Raw genomic sequence first — 24287 nt, 5'->3', positions numbered from 1 at the left:
TATCCAAAAAGTAATGGGAGCACAAAGTTGAAAAAGTTACTGAAAATGAAAGTGAAGATCTTGTGGGAGTTTGAATACAGATGGATCGCCATTTGGAACACAACACACCATGGTTGTAGAGGCTGAAATGTATAATTTATTGACATCGCTTTACTAGGAGATGCCAGAATCGAAGAAAAAGAACTGGAAAAAAACACGAAATACCGCAACGTGGCCATCAAAACTACCCGATTATGGATGAAGCATGTAAAAGTGATACCCATTGTCATCAGGGCACTTGGTACCATACCCAAGAATTTTATAAGATACATCAACAAATTTCAGCTTCCTGCACTAACACCAGCGGAACTGCAAAAAACTGCGCTTCTGGGAACATCGTATATTTTAAGAAGGTACTTGGTTGATACCTAGAATGCTGGCAGAAACCGTACCAACCATTAACACCAGTCAGTGGTATTTGTGATGCATTTTTGAATGTTGAGTTGACTTGAGTTTCATGTTTATAATACGGCTGACCATAATAATATATGCCTAATATAATTTGTCAGTTGGAAAACAGGCTACCAGACTTCTGATTTCTCTTTCTCTTTCAGTAATCAATGGCGGTTTTGTGACATGGCTTTTTTCCTCCTGCAGCAATTAATCAGTTTTCATTTAAGATGGGCAGCATAAACAGTTTTTTTTCCCTAGCATTTAAGGCAGCAAGATAGCAATTTTTGTCATTGGAATTTCTTAAACCATTTTTTTAAAATGTTATTTTCACAAGGGGGATGATCATGAAGTATCTGCATGGGGGTGGAAATTTAAAAAAGTCAAAATGGTGGTTGTGATTTTAAGTTTAAATCTCTTTACTAGCTCAATGTTGCGACACATGTAAAAAGGAGCCTGAACTGACACGCTGCCTCCCCCATGGATGCCCCTAAGAGTTTCCCACTGATGGATTATAGGACGGCTCTCATCTTTAATGACCTCTTGAAATATCCACAGTGCAGAGATTAAATATATTCTGTACAACTTTTCCGCAACTATGTTTTAACATTATCGGGTGAACGTTGCACTGTATCTTCTAAAAGATGCAGAATCTGTAATTATTTTCTCAATCCAAACACAGACTGGCCTTATAATTTTAGATAAAATAGGGTTTTTTCTACTGTTACTCATTTTTCATGCTTGTAAGTTTATAGATGCTTCTTTGTTCACCGTCATCTGAAATATACACAACATTAAAAAAAGGCTCTTCCTACAATCTTTTCCGCCCCGTCTCTGGAATTTTCTTTCTGATGAAGAACTAGGGTGGGAGGAGGAAAGTTCACCAATTCTGCAGCTGCTGTATTCACCACATCTGGAAGCAGTTTAACTTATGTAGCTCTCTCATTCCAGCAGGCCGAAGTCTGGATTCTGTACAGTTCCATAATCACGGAGAAAGGAAAGGAAAAAGGTAATTTCCAAGTAAAACACCAAAGATATTTTTTAAAAAACAATTCTGCCTCAAATTAGTTTTGAAGAAACTAAAAAGGATTTTGAAGTATCTCGCATGTAGGATTTCAAGTGGGAATCCCAGGAGAAAAATGGTTCTGACATGAATGTTTATTACACTGAATCAGCCAGCTATCCACAGCAACTGCTTGCTTGAAGTTATTTTTCTGGAGAGAAAAAATCCACAATTGCTCTGCTGTTGCCTTAAAAGGTAAAATTTTGAATTTTATTGGAAACAGAGTATTTACAGTTTTATTTTCTTACTATTGTTTCTAGAGTTTGTCAGCCTTTAGGGGAAAAAATCCCAAGTATTGAAATGTCAGCAAAGTACTGAGCTAATATGATCTCATTTTTGAAAATGAAAACTCTAGCTTTGTTCTTAAATTCTTTACATTATTAAGTAAAAGTGGGCATTAGAAGTTTCTAGGTATAGATATAATTATTATCCGTTTACAGAAAGTTTTGCATTAACTTTGATTTGCAGTTGAATTTTGCATTATGGTTGAAAAGCAAAAACACGTATCTTATGTGTACCAGAAATGAAAGAAATCAATTCTTTATGTGTAGAATGAATGATTACATTATAAGTATGTTTGCTATATTGAGAACTAGTCTCTAAATGTAAAATTTCTATGCATGTCATTTAATATTATTAAATATATTACTTAATGGATTTATTATCAAATACTAATTTCTTAGGTTGTTACAAAACGTAAAATATGACAAGTATTACTTAGTTGACAATATGGAATTATAAAAATGTTTAGGTTAAAATCTCCATTATGATAATGACCTACATTTAATTTTCATAGTTCTCATGATTTTCTTGCTAATACTATGGAAAATAATGCACATCCATTCTTTACTAACTACTCTTCAGTATTATGTTAGATACAACACTGAAATTTATTTAAATACAAACTTGAGTTATTTTTCCTAAGATGATTGAGGGAGAGTACTATAAACTGGAGGGCAAACTTAGAGTTTGCTATTTACAGTATTTTATAGTATAAAACAGTGTTTCTCAACCTTAGCAACTTTAAGATGTCCATGCTGGCTGGAGAATTCTGGGAGTTGAAGTCCATACATCTTACATTTGTCAAGGTTGAAATATATTGATATAAAGAACAGAGAGAGACAGCTCTTCGTTTATGTAGATGTACCTGTAGCTACAATAGTTAGCAGACAGAATATATACACTTGCTTCTTCATTGTTATTTGTTAATTGTTGAAGGGAGAGAAACAAACAAAAAAGAAAAGAGTAGAAAGTGTTGAATAAATTATGATGGAGTGCATTAAGAAAGAAACTGCATCCCTTCAAGCTTTGTTTACATATTTCAGATTCAAACATATTTAATTTAGACCTATAGAGGTCTCAGTATACATATGGTAGATTTGATATTTTTGCTGTATTTTAACTTTCTGGTTTTTTCTCTTATTTCACCCACAGGTTGCAACCAAATGAAAGGGCCATATGGCTTTATTACGAAAAAGTAAGACATCTTCAGAAAAAAAAAGTGTGATTAAAGAGTCGATATCTTTTTTTTTTGCTCTTAGGGATTTTTATTTTGCAAACATGTAATGAACCCTCTTGTAAAATGGCTGTGGGAAGGGGACTTTCCCATCCACAGGACAGCTTCTATTGAGGGCAGAGCCAGTTATACAGATGTACTAAAATGTTGTCTTTTCTAGCCCACTCCCTTCCATAAAATGCACTTATTGAACACAGCAAAAAAGGTTGTAAAACTGGGTCCAGTCATGTGATGACTTGGTTTATCAAAACTAACAACCATAATCAACAGGCTCAATTACGGTCATAATTTGAGGGCTACTGTAAGAGGTGATCAAATCAGAGTTGGGTTGTTGCTGGTTTAGCCCAGATCGGGTGAACTGGTAGTAGTGGCAGCAGGAGGCTCCACCCATCCGCCTGGACGCTTCTGCGCATGCGAACTGGTAGTAAAAAAAATTGGCAATCCACCATTGGATCAAATCTTAGCATTTCATTCTGATATTTAAGGTGTTTTTAATAGCCCCAAAGGCAACAGAGACACATTAGCTTGCCAAATCAATGTACTTTTGTTGCCTTTGAGGCTATTAAAAAAAAAACATTCCTAAATGTCATAATCTCCAAGGCAAAAATCATCAGCATTTGAGGCTGTTGATAAGAAACATGTTTATTTAAGAGTTTTTCTCTGGAATATTTTAAAAGAGAATTGCTTGAATAGTCCAGGAAGAAGGGAGATTTGAATTCAGTAAAAGCTGAAGAAGCTCTTGAAGTTAAGCAAACTGCTGAAAGTATATTAAGTAACTGGGTACCATTGAAAAAGAAGATAAATATTCATAATCTAGTTTCCTTGGTTGCAGAGAATAGCTGTAACTATAATGAATGTTAATAAACATTATGTAATATTTAATGAATTCATTATGAATACTAATATATATTACATAACACACATAATTACAATATATCTTTATTTGAAGTAAAGGTAGATTTATTAGGACATTGCAAACCTAGAAATGCCTCATTTTTATCTCAACTACATTTTGCAAAGTGAAAAGCACAAGAGAAACAAGAAGTTAGTTAAATGGGTCTCTGTGTTTAAAGAGATCCAATTAACTTCTTGTCTCACTCTCAACTAATTTAACTAATAATAGGCCACACAAAGACAGAATGTGAAGACCCTTCTCCTTATCCATCTCTCACCATTGTTCCTTGTTGTCAAAATAGCCACATAGGTACAAAGCTACAGAGATGCAATTGTTGAACAGAAGCAATTTCCCATTCACTTGCCTTCAATATCTGGCACCTGCTTTTCTGATCTCATTTAAAATTCTGTATAGAAGTAAAACTGTTTGTAAGACATAGGCACCCTGCTTCTAATGGGATTATTTAGAATTTTAAATCAACACTTAAAACTTCGGGCAAGGTGTCATTTTAAATTGTGATAAGAGAAGATGATTTAGTGTGGGGATGCACATACACACACATATACACAGTATATTCTCTGAAAGAATGCAGAGAAGAGCAACAAAGATGATTAGGGGACTGGAGACTAAAACATATGAAGAACGGTTGCAGGAATTGGGTATGTGTAGTTTAATGAAAAGGAGGACTAGGGGAGACAGGATAGCAGTCTTCCAATATCTCAGGGGTTGCCACAAAGAAGAGGGAGTCAAACTATTCTCCAAGGCACCTGAGGGTAGAACAAGAAGCAATGGGTGGAAACTAATCAAGGAGAGAAGCAACTTGAAACTGAGGAGAAATTTTCTGACAGAACAATTAATCAGTGGAACAGCTTGCCTCCAGAAGTTGTGAATGCCCCAACACTGGAAGTCTTTAAGAAGACGTTGGGTAGCCATTTGTCTGGAACAATATAGGGTTTCCTTCCTAGGCAGGGGGTTGGACTAGAAGACCTCCAAGATTTCTTCCAACTCTGCTATTGTATTGTATTGTATTATATTGTATATATCAGTGATGGCTAACCATTTTGGTGCCAAATGTCCAAAGCGTGCACTCGCGCAACCCCCAAATGCAAGCGCCTCCGCGCATGTGCCCCTTTGTGCATTTTTGGCTTCTAGGTTGGTGCAGGCCTTCCAGGCCAATATCAGGGTGCGGTGGGGCATGTGTGCACACGCATGAACCCCTAAATGCAATGTGAGTGCTCCCTGCATGCCCTTACCTCCTGCGCATGCACGGCATGCATGGCAGAGACTTGAAAACCATGGCTGGTGGGAGGCACATGCACATGCGCGGTGGAGCTGGGCTGGGGCGACAACTGGTGTTCCCGCAGAGAGGTTTGCCATCATGGATATATATCCTTATCCTTTCTGTGCTTATAGTGGTGTCCTTTAGAAATATATTTTTTGCTAAAACATACTGCAGGAATTTAAAAAATGTACATGTTAAGACTTGACATGTAACCAAATTAGGTTTTTTTTTTGACAGAGATCTATAAATAATTCTAATGGAATTCATGGATTAATGGGATTTATGAACCAGATTCAAATTGTCCTCGTTCTTAAAGTTCCTATGACAAAATTACAATCAGATGATGATTGTATGATGGTAAACTGTGTAAAGAGCGTTCACTTTTGGCATTATCAATACTTTCATTTAATCCCATGTTACTTACATATGAATAAAAATAATTTCATGGGAAAATGTTTAAGTTTGTAACATGTAGAGATTTATCTTCAGGTCAGTTTGAGATGCATTGAAATATAATACAGTATTTGCAGCCGACAGTACATGATCAATCATGCAGTTAAGATATAAAGTTAAAGTCCAATTGCATTTATTAATTAGTCATGGAGCATACTAATGAAAATATTTGTGCTGCAGCTTATGTATATGTGATTGATTGAACAGCTTTCTTTATGTTTCAGTTAATCAGATCCTACTATTCCTTCTTGTTTTGACTCTCTGTGTTATTCTGTATAATAAAGTTCAAAAGATGCCATCTGCTATTCTGAATAATGAATCCAGTAAGCACCTATTTTTATTTTTTATGTTACTGAGACTGCATATGTTGATAGCATTATAGCTCATATTAAAATTATCTTTCAAACTAGAACAGAAAGAGGCTCTCTCTTAATTAGAGCTGTTCTGGCTTTCTTTCTTTCTTTTAATAATGCCTCTGAACATTTTGTACATCTTGATGGCTACTGACTGCAGAGTGAGAATTATGGCACATGTAGTGCCTACAACTGGTTGAGAAAGACTTGTATCACTAAATGCTGCCTGTGAAACCTGTAGGATGGGGTAGCCATAATAGAAGGAATATGGACTTAGGAACAGATAAGTGAGCTTACATAAGAAACACAGGGCCATTTAATGTAATTAACAGAATTTAATTAGCTTTCAACAAATTCTCAACTCTTTCAGAGGCTTTTGTAAAATGCTTATTGCTTAATGCAACAGAACTAAATAAATCACAATATATATGATAACTCATGTTTCTTCTACTGCCGTTACTACTCTCACTGCTATTACTTACTCCCACTATTAGTTGACTTGGAGATTGTAGAGGAGATGGAAGAAGAAATTCCAGTTGTGCTATGTGCTCCTGCAGGTAGAATGGGTGCAACAATAGCTGCAATCAACAGCATTTATACCAACACAGATTCAAATGTCTTGTTCTACATAGTTGGGCTAAAGAGCAGCATTCCACATATCAGGTGAAATCATAGTGTTGTAATATAAGTGAGTGAGGGTATAATCTCTTATCCAGGGAAGTTTGTTACCCCAATTGATTGCTACATGTTTATTTATTTATTTGAAATAAACAGAGTGCCCTGGGCAATCTATCAGCCCATTAAAACAAATTACAGTGTTTTTCAACCTTGACAACTTTAAGATGTGTGGACTTTCAGTTCCCAGAATTCCCCAGCTAGAAGTTCATGAGCCAACATCTGAGAGTTGAAGTCCACACATCTTAAAAGTTGCCATGGTTGAGAAACACTGTAATGGATAATAATACCCATAAGGCAACATAAAACCAAACAGCAAAATTATTAAGGTAAAAATCTTCATTTGGTATCATAATGCCAGGAATTGATCTGTTGTCGATGTTCGTCCATCCTGTTCGAAGAGGACCTTGACATCTAATTTAAGGGATGTCAAGACTTCCCCGTGATTTGGATTAAAGTGAGGGAGAGGTGCGCAGGTCAGCCTCACTCTCTCTTCCCAGATTCCATCTTGCTCCATTAGCAGGACAAGAATCGAGACAGTTGGAGATGGGCTGGGCGCAGTGGTTGGCCAGGGCATCTTTCGTGTCTTGCCGTGCTCTTAGCGTACCACATTGCTTGCAGAGACTGCCTTCAGACCGGTATCTTATTCTAACAGGTTTCATCCGCTCAATCTACCAGAATCTGTCTTCACATGCTCGGGATAGACAAGTCCTTATCTCACCGAAGGTTAATGACCCAACAACTACTCTCAACCTGGTTTGGCCAGCCTGTTGAAGCTGTTGCCCGGGGTGTGATCTGCTGTGATGAACTAGTGTTAGCATAATTATAATTGGGCAGAAGTATAGGTTTAGCACAGGTTGGCCAATGGAGGACATGGACTGATTAGGCAGAAAAGGATAGTTGAGGACTCTCTAAGATGCTTTCAGACAGAGGCCACCTAAGCTAGCTCACCCAAATATATAATATTATAGCATGCAGTTCTCTTTCCTTTATATATTATTTTTCTACAAAAAGTGGGAGGAAAATGGTGAACAAACAGGGGTATCATAAAAAAAGTGTTTGTCCAATTCTAAGGCTTCTATAAAGCCTAATCTGGAAAGGGTGCTTTTAGTAAGGCTTTGTTGTGTAATTATTCTATGTTTACAGAATTTTACCAATTGTGTCTTTAATGTGTAACCATCGCTCTAATGGTGGCTGCCTAGAAATCACCAGAGCTTTGTACTGAATGATTGGAAGTTTCTCCTAGCAAAAACTCAGACTTATTTTTCTCTTTGCTCTTTGTTTTCAGATTTGTTTTTTGGTACAGCTTTGAAGCTAAAATTCCCTTGTATCATGAATCGATTTTTGAGACTATTAGATTCCAAGGCTTTAAGCCACTAGTTAACCTAAATACTAGAATTTCTGATACTAAACACTAAAATTACTAATTAAGGCTACTAAATACAATCATTAAACTAAACAAAAGTAACTTAAATTAAAAGTTAAGTGCTTACTAAAAAGCTGTTCCTCTCTGTATCCATCCCACTTCTGTCTTTTGTCTTTTTGTATAGTACTGTAAACATTAGTTTGGGAGGGGAAAACTGAACAGCTGCACTGTGTTATTTGATCCCTGGCTCAAGGCATCATCCATCTGGAAGCCTTCTTTTTAGCTGAAAGAACATGAAGTTGTTGGGTCATTACCATATTTCAGATGCTAGTGTGTATAATTACACAATTCAAAATGATTTCTAAACTTAATGCACTAATAAACAATTAGAACAAGTGCTATTGGGCCAATTTAAATTGGATATGGAAACTTTTATCTAAAGTCTACCTTAGTAAAGATTAAATGATTTATGAATGTCATATACAGTATTCAGAAAATGTCTCATTTTATAGCATTAATAATAACAACAACGTGCAATTTGCTACTTAGGCTGTGAGCAATATTCAGTTAGAGATAAGCTACAATGCTCAGACCAAGGTTTATGAAATGAAAGAATAATAGCAACTATTTACCGCTCTGTATTTTTTTGCTTTATAAATCTAACATGCTTTTATTTGTTCAGGCAGTGGATTGAAAACTCTAAATTAAAAGATATCAAGTTTAAAATTGTGGAATTCAATCCTATGGTGCTTAAAGGGAAAATCAGACCAGATGCAACACGTCCTGAATTACTTCAGCCTGTGAGTATGCAAAACTTCCTTTATAAGATATGAAACATATGAAAGGAGGCGCATAATTTGAAGTTCCAGAACTGCTTATGCTAATCCAAAGTCTTGTATGTAGTCCCAGAGATTTCTAACAGTTCATATTAAAATGTAATTTTAAATGTGCTAATAAGGAAAAATTATAAAATTTAAAAACATGCTACTAACCTTAGTTCTAGCGGTGTATTCTTCAACAGTTTTACTACAGACTGGGATGAGGAGGAAGAAATGCCAATCAGACTTGCTGATGAAGCAGAATTGAGTAAGAGAGCTAATAGGATTAGGTTGGCACTTCATATTTAAGATAAAAAATGTGTGTTAGTGAATAGAGCACCTGATTGCAACAGTTTAAAGCAGCGGTGGCTTTTTTGCATTATAATTTATTTTATTTATTTAGAAAATTTATATTCCCACCTACTCACACATGGTGACTTTCATAAACTTACAATGTGCTAATATTGATATGACTGCTAAAATACAAATGCCAACTTAGGCTGCTACACTGAAAATTTAATTGCAAAAACAGAGGAAGTAATAATTCCACCCAACTTTGCATTGGTCAGACCCAACCTTGGGTATAAGTGCAGTTCTGGGCACTATTTTTCAGGATTCAGATAAACTGAAATAGATTCAGAGAAGGGCAATAAGAGTGTCCAAGGAGTTAGAAACTGAAAATAATTTGAGGGATCTGGGAGTGAGTAGGCTGAGGGGATATAACAGCACACTTTAATGAGTTGAAAAAGACACCAATGGGATTACACTGAAATATAGAAACCAAAGATCAAACAATTTTTAAAAAGATTTTTTTTTATTGTGCCTTTCTTGTCATTATAGACAGTGAATATATCTAATACTCCTTTCTCCTATTTTCCCCACAACAACCCTGTGATGTGAGTTGGGCTAAGATAGAGTGACCAGCCCAAAGTCACCAGCTGGCTTTCATGCCTAAGTTAGATTAGAACTCACACACTCTTGATTTCTAGCCTGGTGCCTTAACTACTAGACTAGAGCCAAACTGGCCTTCAGTTATCACCTTTCATCTTCCCAAAATGCAGGATTTATGAAATAATGGATTTGTGTTAGAGAAAAGCAGGTTCAGCTCGAATGCTAGAAAAATTGTTCGGGGGGGCTATAAAAGTTGAATGCATTTGAAGGGCTCTGAAATTCTCTTTATTTTTCTTAGCAAAAACTGCAGTCAATAGGGAAATGTGCAGATAATCTCTTAAACACTAGAGATGGTAGATTTCGGTAGCCCAAAGATGATGACAAAAAGAGAAATAAGACTAGCAAAAGCAGATTTAAGTTATATCCTTTTTGTAAATAATATTGACAACATGCAAATGTGCATGCAAACCAAAATTCCACTGGTGTACATTACATGGGTGTTTGCTTGTTTGTGGCGGTGGTTACACATAGCATTGTGATATTTACATTAAATAATACTATCTAGTAAACTAGATACAAAGAATTTGTATTGTCTACTTTGTTAATATTTTTTTTAAAACATTCAACAGCTAAACTTCGTTCGATTTTACCTCCCTCTACTTACCCATGAACATGAAAAAGTGATTTACCTTGATGATGATGTGATTGTACAAGGTAAGTTATGAAAAAATCCTGTTTTTTCCTAATACAGCATTTTCCAAAATATTTATATCATTGTTACAACATTGCTCTGTCTTATACATCTGAATGTTTGAAAGTAGCCGCAAGGATCTTATAATGAAATTCCTAGAGGCTTTTAAAGTTTTATATCAGAATATATAAAGGCAATTGATAATAACATTTCTTGAGGGAGGAAACAACCTAGTTTTTTCTTTAGGAGACATTCAAGATCTATATGATACGAAGTTAACCCGAGGACATGCTGCAGCTTTTTCAGATGACTGTGATCTACCTTCAACTCATGAAATGGTTAGAAGTGTAGGAATGCAGGTAAAAAACAAAGACATTTCTAAAACATATTATTTACTTAGGTGGTGGTAGGGGAGAAATTATATTTGTGCTTTCTTAAAAAATGCTTTGTCCTAAGTTAATATTCAAAGTTTTGGCTTACATTTGGATGAAAGGCCTCCAGAATACAAGGCTGTAGGACAGCAATGGTTCGTGTGCCATAAGTGGGGGGAGTGCAGGGAGGTCGTGTGTGCGCGTGCCGCACCCATAATGCAATGCGGGACATCCCAGCACGCATGTGCGCATAACAGGCGCTGCCCCCATTTTTTGCATGCTTTTTTTGCCCTCCCCAGACTCCAGAGGCTTTATAGGGTTAGGGTCTCTCCCCCGCCCCCCCGAGGCTTCAGCAGCTTCCCTGAAGCCTCCGGAGGACAAAAAATGACCCTACGAGCAAACCGGAAGTCACTTCCGGGTTGCTTGTAGGGCTGATTTTAGCCCTCCGGACCGTTCAGGAGCCCTCAGGAGGCTTCCCTGAAGACTCCGGGGAACAAAAAATGACCCTATGAGCAAACCAGAAGTCACTTCGCGTGCCCTGACAAATGGCTTTGCGTCCCACCTGTGGCACGCGTGCCATAGGTTCACCATCTCGGCTCTAGGATATACTGGGATAGTGAAAAAATAATAAAGCGATCTTGGAAGAACTTCTGTAGTGATGTCCAGAAATCTACATAGATTATTCAAGAGTCAAATGTTAGATATATTTTTAGTGCAGGAATGTGCAGTAGTGTAACTAGTTACTTTGTTTTATTTTGTTTTGTGCTTCACTAATAATATAAGGGAAGGAAGTTGAGGCGGAAAACGGGCTTGAGATTTTTTATGAATGCTGCCTGCTTTTAAAGGTTTATAAATGTGGCATCTCTCCTCAATTTAAAACCGACTACGCTAGGGTCTTCAGTACCATTGGAAGAACTGAAGTACCAGGTTAGGAACAAATTATCAAGGAGAATACTGACACAAACTTGATGACACATCATAAATAAATTAGACTTTTCAAACCATCGCATTTAATAGGATCATTTCAACCAGGCAGCATATCCCATGTACTATTAAAGGCATTAATTATTCAAATATCTTTGCTGTGGATGATCAGTAACTGTCTCCATGGATGTGCCCTCTATTTCTCTGGGAGAGAAACTCTGGGAGACAGGTTGAGCACGAGCATAATTAACCATGTGCTACCATATCTCTGCTCTATCTGCTCTTCTGCATACTAAATAGAAATGATTGGATCTGGGCCCAAACATGCCCACCAAAGCTGCCAGCAAATTTTAGTATACTACTTGTTATTGAAAAGGGAAACTAAATACATGAAGGTAATATAAACTGCATAACACTTAAACATAACCTGATTGAATCAAAATTAATGTTTGTCCTGGCTACATTTTTTAAAAATTCTTAGCCCATATTGGGGGTACTGCCTCAAGTAGTAAAAGGCTACTTGATTGTGCACACACAGTTTTGAGGTTCGATATTCCTTTCTTCCCTAGAACACTTATATGGGCTTCCTGGATTATCGAAAGGAAACAATCCGAGATCTGGGTATAAGTCCCAGCACCTGCACGTTTAATCCAGGTGTCATTGTGGCCAACATGACAGAATGGAAGCATCAACGCATCACGAAGCAGTTAGAAAAATGGATGCAGAAAAATGTAGCGTATGTACCAATAGTCCTCTATTAGCAAGAACAGGTTGCCCATTGAGTTTATTTGGTAATATACCGGTGATGATTGCATGCCATATTTATTTTATCCTGCTCTATGAACATTCAGACTCCCACCACAAAGACTAGTACGGTATCAATACTCTCTGGAATGTATTTAATTTGCACTAGCTCAAAAGTCATTCTGACTATAGCACTATATTAGTGTTTGAACTAAGTATGGGAACAATATTGCATATTTTGATGGATGTATTTAGTTTAGCAAACCAATAGTTTGATCAGTTTCTGATGATGCTCAGATTAAAAACAAAAAAGCCAAATTTTAAGCTAAAGAAGTTGAGTTTACCTAGAAGTGAAAGTGTGACGGTGCATGATTGGCCCAGTCACCTACTAGTACCGAGCTTCAAATTGTGTTCTACTTCTCTACAGTTCTAATTGAACTGTATTTTGCTTTATTTACTGCATCCCCATTTAGTAAAATAGTGGTTTTAAAAATAAAGCTTCTACCCATTTGACAATCTAAAAAACTTTTTCAGAGAAAATCTATATAGCAGCACTCTTGCAGGAGGTGTGGCCACTTCTCCAATGCTCATTGTTTTCCATGGAAGATATACAACTATTAATCCTTTGTGGCATATTCGACATTTAGGTAAATTTTGTTTCTGATAAAGCATGTTTTTATTTTCTTTTGTTGATTATATTAAGCTATTTTTTAAAAGTTTGCATTGTGATAGTTTAGTTTAAGAATTAAAATGTAAGACATCTTCAACTGAATGTTTATGATCATGTATATTGTTGCTGCACTTACACATATAATATTCAGCACAGTATTCTCCTCTGCTAGTAAATTGTGCCACTTTTATAAAAGTACAGAATATTATGTACTTTAGTATAGACACCTCAGTTGCTACAAGACAACAAAGGAATAATGTTATTATATCTGTTGAATATAGGTAGTCCTCAATATATTACATATCATTTAAGGAATATTTAAAGTTACAACAGATGCCCCCAAATTGCTATGTCATTTCAAAATTACAATGGTTGGACCCTGTGGTCATTCAACTTTACGGCCAACCACAGGGATACTGCAGTGACCCCCACCTCTCCCCCCATCATTCCATTCTGCTCCTCACATAGCTATTACCCAGCTCACTTATCTTTTGAAACTCTCTAGACCCCATGTTGGGGAAGGAGGGTAGGCCATGGTGTTCCTGGATTATGTGTTGGCAACTTGAATATGGTCATTTTGTTCTGCCTGCTTGTGGGTGGGGACAAAATGGTGGCTGTCAGACAAACCACTTTGTTTTGCTGCCTTAATAAGGTCTGCAGTGTTGCAGAAGCTTCTGAATGCTGCAGGATGCTTCTGCAGGGCTATTGAGACCCCAGCAAAGCAATGCAGTTTGACTCTGTGTCATATGGTAGTCATCTAGAAGTGGCTACCATGTTTTGGGCAGAACATAATGGCGGTTGCTTCTGGCCACCGCCATGCAGCCTGGAAACAAAGTGGTCCATTTTGCTGCCCTAATGAGGTCTGCACAGCACTGCAGAAGTTTCTGAAAGCTATAGAAAGATTCTGCAGCACTGTGCAAACCACGTTAAGACAGCAAAATGGATTGCTTTATCGCAGGACCACATGGTGCTATTCCAGAAGCGGTGGCAATACCAAAATGCAATTCAGCCAGTGGAAACGCCATGGAATCATGCCAGTGCAATGAAGCAATCTCTTTTAGCCCTCTGGAAGGCCTTGAAGATCCTCAAAAGCTAACTGAGGAGGGTGTTTGGCCTGGTGCGATGAGAATCGTGCCTAAGGGGACCTGGTAGGTGTGGGGAAAGGCGTATGGGGACCCAAGGGGTGGGAAGCAGAGCACAGGACTTCTCGGAGGGTGCGGGAGGCCTTGGGGGTCCAGAGTAGGTGGGTCTGGGCTTCTGCTAAGCTTCCAAAGGCCTTCCCCACCTGTGAGGCACTCCATGCTCCATTTATCTCATGCACATTTGTTTAATGATTAATTGGGGAGAGATGGGATGGGATGGTCATTAGTTGAGCTGCTTAATGACTTTTGCAATATACAACTGTTATGTTACAACAGTTGTTGGCTCTGGCTCTGCAGGCTCCATTACAGTCATATCTCTATATGGCTGTAAGCTTCTGAGATGCGTTTGGTTGGAATTGTAAAAATCCTAGCATCATTTGAAAAGGACTGATGGATTTTATGTATGTATGTATTCATTTATTTAACAGATTTATATGGCTGCACAGCTCACACATTGTGTGAATAAAGGTATATTACCTTCCACAAGTATTTACTACTATGTCTACAGATCCCAAAGTACACTGAATTCAACATAGCTTAGATCAGGGTATACAAGCCTAGTTTAGCATTGAACACATTTAACTAAATGCCATCTACATACAATTTATTGTTAAGCAAAATATTTGTTTTGGTAAAAAAAAAATGACCAGATACTTTTCTTCTCCCCCCTCCCCCCCCAATAGGCTGGAGTCCTGATGCTAGATACTCAGATCATTTTCTTCAGGAGGCCAAGTTGCTTCATTGGAATGGGAGATATAAGCCTTGGGGCTACCCTAGTGGACACATTGACTTTTGGGAAAAGTGGTTTGTTCCTGACCCTTCCGGAACTTTTAAACTGATTCGTCCTAACAACTAATTATGCCAAGACATCGGGAACAGTTTTCAGCATGATCATGGTTGTATGTGGGATTTACCTCTTATAGTGAACATGGCTCTACTGTATAAGATTGTAATTGAATCCTATGATATAGAAGCGGCAAAATGAAACTTTACCACAAGTGCAATGAGGCCACAAAATATGCACACTATTATCTTTTTAGCAGGAGCTGAAACTGAAACATTGTTTCAGGGGAAACAATCTTTATACCACCAAGGTCTCTATTTAAATAATTCTGTAAATAAGAAGTTACCAAAATAGTTTGTAATACTTCTGAATATTTTTTTTGCCATAAGTGCATCTTTTATATATAAAATTAAGCTAAATAAAATTAAGCATCCATTATTTTATTTCAAATAATTTAAAATTGCTTTGTTGTAACAACACCAATACAATTAATCATTGACTTTTAAACAATGTTACAATAAAGCACCAGAAAATATTATAAGAATTTGTTCTTGGTTTTTTTTGCACAAAAAAAGGCAGGTCAGACATATTAAATACATTTTAAAGCACCATATTCTAGAACTGATGTGCATTCACATCTCATTAACCTGGATGTTTCTTTCAAAACAAGTCATCCCCTTTTCACATCATAATAGTGAACTTTGCATGATCGGCAGCAAGATAATTCTCTGTTTTAAAAAAGTGTTCCAGATCCCTGATGCAAGGCACTTCAAGCACTTGCAAAAAAGTATCCATGTAAACAGTGACACATAAGTGTGCAATCTTAAGCACACTTACTAGGAAGTAAACCTTGTTGAATATCGTGGAGCTCAATTTGAATAAACATGCATAAGATTGTGCTGCAAATGAATTTACTAGATTATTGACATGGAGTTTCCACAGAGACTAACCAACATGATTAGAACTAGATACACATCTTAATATTAAAAAGAATTGGCTTGGAGGATTAAATGTACATTATTTTATGGCAGGTCATAAATATGCTCATCTTTTAATGAGCAAGAAATCAAAACACTCTGGAAAAATTCCAAAGTGACTAGCAAGCTATGGTTTGATTTTAAATTGATCCATACAACCCTACTTCCTAACATTTTAAACATTTCCAGCTATTTGTGAAGTAGTTAGATAATCTAAATTATATACATTGAAATAGAGTTCTAGTACATAATTCAAGTATCTAAAGCACCTAACCAATAGATTCTGAAAAAATTTGTTTACTTCTTTTATTGCTTTTATCTCTACCTCTCAAACAGAAAACAGGCTGGAGGAGAAAAGAAGGCATAGATAGCACAAACATTCTCAGTAGGAACTATGCTTTTAAAAAGACAGTGGTCACAAACTGTTGCACTGCAAATTTAGCACATCATGCAGAATATTCTAACAGAGTGCATATCCTCCACAAGCAGAACAGTGGAGTGTCATAGATAAAAACAGTGCAACTCCTGTTTTCACATCTATCTTTCCTTCTCCAAGCCTAACTTAGAGCGATAAATACAAAAGTAGTTATATCAACTGCATAGAAAAGCATTGCTTTACTCAAAGCGAACCATTTGTTGATACCAGCAATGCCAACTGAGATTGTTGTAACATATGCCTACAGAGAGCACCATATCCAGTAGTAACTCAGAGCTAAAATAATTTGGGAATGAAGCTGAAATAATGATAAACAGAAATAAAAAAAATACAGAATTGGGTCCCTGAAAAATATTTTTGAATTTAAGGGTAAATGTGGCTTGACCCCCCCCCCCCCACATTTTTCAAAAGGCAGTTTTCACATTTGATTACCAGTGACAAGACCCAGAGAGAATTAGGAATCTAGTCCTTTTTGGGGAAAGAGAGGTAAACTAACCTGTTCTGTCTGAATAACTTCTCTTAATGCATAGGCTTGCATTTCTACTATCTTGTTATGTTACTGTTTGGTAACTGTTAAATCAACATTTCTGCCCTTTAATTCATATAAATGAGCACACACAGGGTATATCCCAAAACCGATATCTTAAAAATATAACTTCACAGAGTATCTTACAAAAAATGGATTTAAAACAACATTGGACATCACAAACGAGAAATCACTTGGCTAAAACGGCAAAAATGGAATAATTTTAGCTATAAAACTTTGTACCCCTCCCAAAAAAAAGAAATAATGGGGAGAGAATTATTTTCTGTAACAAATGACACTTCTTTAAATTAACCTAATTCATCTACCAAAAATGTCTCATTCTAAGAAAAACTAAAGAGGTACAATGCTATTCAAATGCTTCAGTTGGGGAACTGAGGTACCATTCTTGACCACTGCATTAAAAAAATGACTGTAGAATATAGAGTTGATTCTAAGTACTGACTCTCCCTTCTTCTTGTGCTCTTGAGAGGCTAAATTCCGGAAACTGATCTGTGAAAGTTTGCATCATCCACTGTCCATTAGGAACGGAAGAATCACTGCTGTACTCCATGTTGGTTGCTGCATAAAAAGAAACCTACATCAATCGCTAAAATTAAAGGAGGAACAAGGAGCACAACTATATACAAAATGCATGAAGAATATAGAAGCACATATTTTATAACATTTATGCTGTTCATGTGTTTATAGTGAATTCAAAATGAATTTTTATGTTTAGGAATTTTAAAAAAAACCTAAGCAAATCGTCTGGTTTTCTGGGACACAATTTCAGGCTTCAAAGCCTATGCTGGAATTCCTCTTCTGAGACTGGACAGAAGGCTCCAATTTTGGAAGAGAAAATCCAAGACTCCTGCTCTCTCCTTGAGGATATTTTTGCAATCTTTCTCATTCCCACACTGTAGAGAAGAAACAGGACTAGAAGTGGTGTTGGCTTCAAAAGCCAAATCTCTTGTACTTGCTTTCTGTATTTCCAACACAAGAACATTTTGAACCACCCTTTGTACTAAATTAATACCCTCCTGCCAAGAAAAGTGTGTATAGTCAAGGCTATGGTTTTCCCAGTTGCAATGTATGGCTGTGAAAGTTGGACCAAAGAAAGGCTGAGTGCCAAAGAATTGAGGCCTTTGAAATATGGTGCTGGAGAAGACTCCTGCGAGTCCTGCGATCAAACCGGTCAGCCCTAGAGGAGATCAATCCTGACTGCTCCTTAGAAGGCCACATCCTGAAGATGAAACTCAAATACTTTGGCCTCCTAATGAGAAGGAAGGACTCACTGGAGAAGAGCCTAATGCTTGGAAAGACTGAGGGCAAAAGAAGAAAGGAACAACAGAGAATGAGGTGGCTGGTTGGAATCACCGAAGAAGTCAGTGTGAGCTTAAATGGACTCGAGAGGATGGTAGAGGCCAGGAAAGCCTGGAGAAACATTGTCCATGGGGTCGTAATGTGTCAGACACTACTTTGCAATTAACAACAACAACAATACCCTCCCACTGCATACAATGCAAAAGATGAATATTTCTTAAACTGACAAATGGAAGTTATATTTGCTTTCTTTTATTCCATGCCTCCAGTCAACGTACTGGCAGAAGGATTATGAAGTAAGTGAGGGTCATGAAGATCAGAGCATTCTAATTATTGCAGCTTGCCCAAGAAACAATTTTACTGCCTTCTCAGTTGGGGACAATAGATTAAAATTAAAACATAATTTGAATTTTTTCATGCTGTACCTGTTCCATTTGTGGGGAAGATACATTGTTCATTTTCAGAGGTGGTTCTTTCACCATAAGTACCTCCATAGGCTGCTTCATATCCTGGATCATATTTTTCTTCTTTAACAGCCATCTTCTTCGCGTCCTCTGCATAAACCAGACTCACAATGTTGAAATTGTTTTTGTTTTAATTCTTAAACACAGAACCATTTGTCAAAGTTATCCTAGTTCAGAATAAAATAAAATCACAACTTGAAAACTTGTAAATATCCTGTTTCTATCGATAAGAATTGCCTTCCAGAAGGAGTCACACAATGGAATTTGCATTATTCTGTAATCATTAAATCTGAAATATGCAAGAACTGTCAACCATAAATTCATAGCACGAAATAACTGTCTGGGTCTATGTTATTTACCTTTTAAGATTTGATATATTAAGTAATTCATAACTACTATTTTGATTTCACATGGAATACCTTGTGCAAGCTGCAAATCAAATGTATACTGCACTTCCTGGACTTCAGCAGATGATGCAACCCCCTTCAATTGATCCCTTAAGTCTTTTAGCTTTATGTAATAATGAACTTTATCCTGTGCACGAGGAAACTGAGCACATCTTGCACTGGATGATGGCTCACATAGCAAAGCTGTACAAAAAATAGGAGAAAAAAAAGCAACCTCTTCAATCCTGGTTATTTTCAAATACTAAAATAGTTGTTACAGAGCTTTTTGATCTTTGGCAGTCTTTCTGAAAAACTTAAAAGAGAATAGCAGTAATTTGTGAATGCCCCAACACTGGAAGTCTTTAAGAAGATGTGGATAGCCATTTGTCTGAAACGGTATAGGGTTTCCTGCCTAGGCAGGGGTTGGACTAGAAGACCTCCAAGGTCCCTTCCAACTCTGCTATTGTATTGTATTGTATGTATTATAATTTTAAATGAAGACTTGTATCAGAAACAGCAAGATGTTTGATTTACATATTGAAATAAATATATTTTGAAAGTCCTTCCATAAATGTGAAAAAAATGATATTCCAATAAAGACAAGAACTTACTGTTTCTGTATCTGGAACCTTATGTGGCTGTAGTCCAAATTCTAATTTTTAACCTTCACTCCAAAAACTTCTTTACTAAAGATGTCATAAATACCTATAGTGAAACGGGAAATACACCCATCAAATATAATACGTGCTTAACACAACAAAATGCCCAACTCTCATTTTTAGAAACCTACATTTTCCATTAAAAACAGCTATTTTAGGTTGATACTTCTGCAATTTCTGCACTAGAATACGTCCTCCTTCCAGAAATTCTTTGCTGAAAAGAGGACAAAATAGCACAAATAAAAAATAGGACCATAATTTTCTGATAAATACTGTATGATTAAATATATATATACCTGGAAAGATCTTTGCTACCTGGTGTGTCCTTTCCACCCATATTTGTAAATCCACTACCATATTTATGTGGCAAAGTATGGTCATCCATATGATTCAATTGTTCGTTGCTTAGCCCAGACATAAAAAGACATTTCCCTATGGAGCCAAAAAATGTATTTTTCATATTTTCTGGAAAGTACATATCAAAACTCTATAATTTATTTTTAAATATATTTATTAAATTATATTTATTCTTACTTTCAAAAATAGCAAAGCAACTATAATCATATGTAAAATGAGGCTAGTCAATATAATATAGCATAATCTTTATTATTATTTAAAGAAGCTTTCTTGTTAACCTGATGGTAAGTGTTTGCGCTGTTCAATATATTTTTTTCATTTCTTGGTCCAGTCTACTGGTTCCTTGTTCAGGTATCAACAAATCCAGCTTTGTTTTTGTATGTCCTAACAGGCAATTTGTCACACAATTTGCTTGAAATTATGTAAAAGAAATGTTTGAGTTACCTTCATTGACATATGAACATATTGGTTAATCTATTCTAGCAATAACAAAATCTGATTACAGTCGTAAACTATTGCTTTCTGTTACTACAACTAAAAATTCTAGATTACAACAAAATTTCCAGAGTGCATGAAAAGGGATACTCACAGAAATGATTTCCAGGTCCTGGATAATGATGACCTTTGTAGGCTGCATTAAACTGGGTTTATACCAATCTAGGAAGGAATACATAAATGAAATCATAATTTTGTTCATGATAAAAATGTATTGGATGAAATGAAAAGAACAACTACAACACAAGTAAACCACTGTCAGCATCCCTCCATTATATAATTAGGAAAGAAAGACTAAGAGATTCCATGTGTTGGAAATCAAAAGTACTTTTACTAATTACAAATGGTTAGCGAGCAGTTGCGAAGCAAAGTCTGCTTAATTAGGCGCGAAAGCGATTGATATATAGAATAGTCCATTCCCCCACCCCTTGGGATCATAGCTCAGGCCAATCTACGTCCTTCAAATGTCAGGTGTAGATAACTTCAAAAGACATCACGAAGATGGAATGTCGAGGGTTAGTCCAGGCGGGAAGCAGTCACGCATGCGCATTTCCATCATCCTGGTACATATGAGAACATTCCTCCAGCACATCAAATAACCCCTCCCAAATACCAACCATCCCTCCCCGTTTCATGACAGCTGAAGCAAACAGCGAGGCAGAAAGCTGACAAACCACTTAGATAAATAGGGCATAGTCACTCCTGATGGTCCAATAAATTCATCTGTTCATAGTGCTTTATATTAATTTGCTAATGGCATCATTAAGCAACTGATACACAATTATGTCATTACAGAAATACTGTCCTATACATTTAATACATGTCCTGTCCACGTCAACCAAATGAATTCTATAATATTTTAGACATGCTCAGATGGAAATTGTGCCTGTTGCACTGAAATCCATTAAATGGCACATTCCATTAAATTGAGTCCTTTATTATTTAGCTTTAGATTTCCTAAGCAGGTATTAGATTAAGACAATATATTAAAATTCAAAGTTAACAAAGGAGTCATGAGTTTCAATCTCCACAAATTATAACATGTTTTATCTGGTCAATCAGTTCTGTACATTCTTCAAGATATCACGGGAAAACAAGAAATGATATACTATAAGGCCATTAAATATCAAAGTAGAGCTCAATAATTCCATATAAAACCAAAACATATCCAAGACTCGCAACAGGCTATCATGAACACCCTTCAAGAATTTATCAAGAACTTGCTTAGTTAATTTATCATAACCACTATCTACAGGTAAACTATTTTTACAATTGACTTACAATACAATGTCTAAATTGAAGGTCAATATCGGGAAGAGTTTTGGTCAACAACTCAGCTTCTGAAACACCATTAAGCGATCAACTTTTCTTTTGACTTTGAAAGTATCTGTGATTTTTTCCTGTTTCCCTTTGGATTTTACAGGTTTAGGTTTAGGCTTAGCAGCAGATTTTTTTGGGTTCAGTAGATTTATTTCTTCTTTTCCTTCCTTTAACAGTTGCTGAAAGACAGGAGACATCTTATTTTAATAGGGAAGGTAGAACAATTTTCTTATGTTTTAAGTTTAGAAATGTTTACAAATTTATCAAGGTTTTTTTTTTTTTTCAGTTAAACTACAACTTTCCAACATAACACTGGAGAAATTTTGGTCACAGATCTAACCAGCAACTCATTGTCTCTCCTAGCCCACACAACTTCTCCCACATGTTCTTACATTGTTCATCACTGTTTTCAATATGCAATTTCTTGGGCTTTCCCACCCCACAGCAATTCCTTAGAGGATACTTTTCAAAAAACCCTCAAAACCTCTTAGTGTATTGAAGAACCATCACCCTAAGGTTAAAAAATCCCATACAGGAAGAAGCAGCTTAAGTTTGACCCTTTCCCCCACATCTTTACCTCAAACAAGTACTGTCATCTTTAAATTGTCCCAAATACTAGCAATTGGCAAGTCATAAACTGAGTCAAATCACACTTGAACATGTCTCTGAAACCAATTAATACAGGTAATCCCCGGGTTACGAGTGTTCCCTTAGCAAACATTCCAATGTTACGAGATAAGCGGTTCACTGACAACACCGCAAAGCCCTTTTCGCGCCGACATAACCGCAGAGGGCAAATCCACGCCATCCGAAAGAGCTAAGCAAAATGTGACCCTAGAGTGCCGACATAACCGTGGAGGGCAATCCGCACCTTCCGAAGTGCTCAGCAAAATGCTTTTACTAGCATTCAACAGCTAACCCTAACCCTAACCTTAACTTAAATCGGCTTTCTGTCGTCGCACTGTTGTAAAGCGCCCTTCTGTCGCCGCGCTGTCGTCGGGTGTGGTGATGATGTCGCGGTTTTAGCGACGCGGTTTTATCGACGCGGTTTTATCGGTGCGGTTTTGTCGTGCGCGCTTTTGTCGGGTCACGAGATAAGCGCCCCCTAGCATTTACGAACAAGATCGGAAACTACGAATCTTGTAGGATCACAGCAGTTGTTCACCCTTACGAACAACCATAGAGGCTCTGCAACATTCATCTTGCATGTTGCTGGCCGAAATGGAGCTTCTGAGGGGAGGATCTGCCCCTCAGAAGCTCTGATCGGGCATCCAGAGGCTTTGCCTGGCATATTGTGGGCTGAAAGTGTCCTTCCGAGGGACTCATCCGGCCCTACAATGCTCCGTTCAGCCCTCTGTGGGACTCCCCCGGCTCATTGTAAGCTGAAATGGAGCCTCCAGGGGCTGGATCCAACCCCTCCGTTCGGCCCTCCCCCCTGCAGGCTGAAATAGAGCTCCCAGGGGCCGGATTCATTTCAGCTTGCAATAGGCTGGGAGAGGCCCGGTGGAGAGCCTGAACGGCACATTGGAGGGCTGGATTTGCCAATCAGAAGCTCCATTTTGGCCGGCAACCTGCCAGGCAAAGTCTGTGAATGCCCCGAATGGAACTAAGTGGGGCGCATGAGGTTGGAGAGGAGACTGCTTGCTAGATCTTCACAAAGTAAGTCACCTGGTGCAGCGGTTTGAGGGGGGGGGCAAGTAATTGTGGGGAGCACATGAGGAATATCAGTGGGTCGGGAAGGCCTGGGTGTTCACTAGCCCCCTCCCCCTCGGCCCTTCCCCACCCTGAAATACCGCTTGTGCACTTAACAAGCCTCACATTCCATACAGCTTGCAGTTTTCATCAAGGATAGTAAAAACTATACATTAAGATCAGGGTTCATTTATGCCTCTCATATTGCAGAACCTATTTAAGCATATTATCTTAAAGAAAAGCTCTTCACAACCTGAATCATTTCTGAGAAGAAAACAATCCTGCAATTCCCCCAAATTTCAGAAGAAATTATTGTTTGCAGGATTGCGCTCTATATTTCAAGTGGAAATAAATAAATAAGTAAAATTACCTTGAATAGGTTCCTGAGCAATGTTTGGTTCCAAACTTCCTCAAGGCCTTCATGTCATTCATACCTCAGATTATGGAGCTGCAGCCATGTTTGGTTGTAGGAAAAGGGATAAAAGGCTGGTGAAGAGGAGTGTAGTATCTTTTTTTTAAAAAAGAAAAAAAATCAATAGTAAGTTAAGGAGGAAATACCCATAGTACTGGACATACATTTGCATTAGC

At 37.3% G+C, this 24287-nt stretch overlaps 2 protein-coding genes across 2 annotated transcripts; one reads left to right on the top strand and one right to left on the bottom strand.

The window, feature by feature from the left end:
* The first annotated feature begins 1337 nt into the window (after positions 1–1337).
* On the top strand, positions 1338–17128 carry GLT8D2 (glycosyltransferase 8 domain containing 2). The gene is made up of 10 exons (XM_032221572.1): positions 1338–1687; positions 2927–2969; positions 5863–5961; positions 6486–6654; positions 8715–8832; positions 10371–10455; positions 10679–10791; positions 12297–12463; positions 13006–13118; positions 14967–17128. The coding sequence occupies exons 2-10, from the start codon at positions 2951–2953 to the stop codon at positions 15137–15139; spliced, it is 1056 nt and encodes a 351-aa protein (XP_032077463.1). The 5' UTR covers positions 1338–1687; positions 2927–2950; the 3' UTR covers positions 15140–17128.
* TDG (thymine DNA glycosylase) lies at positions 15487–22815 on the bottom strand. The gene is given in 14 exon segments (XM_032221117.1): positions 15487–17585; positions 18752–18880; positions 19210–19368; positions 19371–19380; positions 19788–19831; positions 19834–19881; positions 19967–20049; positions 20132–20267; positions 20782–20849; positions 21969–21995; positions 21997–22042; positions 22045–22135; positions 22137–22186; positions 22740–22815. Coding segments are annotated over 14 exon segments (1095 nt in total). The 3' UTR covers positions 15487–17457.
* Positions 22816–24287: the final 1472 nt, after the last annotated feature.

The sequence above is a fragment of the Thamnophis elegans genome, chromosome 7 (assembly GCF_009769535.1).
Source record: "Thamnophis elegans isolate rThaEle1 chromosome 7, rThaEle1.pri, whole genome shotgun sequence".
In the NCBI taxonomy this organism is placed as follows: Eukaryota; Metazoa; Chordata; class Lepidosauria; order Squamata; family Colubridae; genus Thamnophis; species Thamnophis elegans.
This window is presented reverse-complemented; position numbering and strand designations above follow the sequence as displayed.

Coding starts and splice junctions, on each gene's coding strand:
- GLT8D2 (XM_032221572.1), top strand. Junction 10,792..12,296: donor TTAGAAGTGTAGGAATGCAG/GTAAAAAACAAA, acceptor TTTCTTCCCTAG/AACACTTATATGGGCTTCCT. Junction 13,119..14,966: donor GTGGCATATTCGACATTTAG/GTAAATTTTGTT, acceptor CCCCCCCAATAG/GCTGGAGTCCTGATGCTAGA.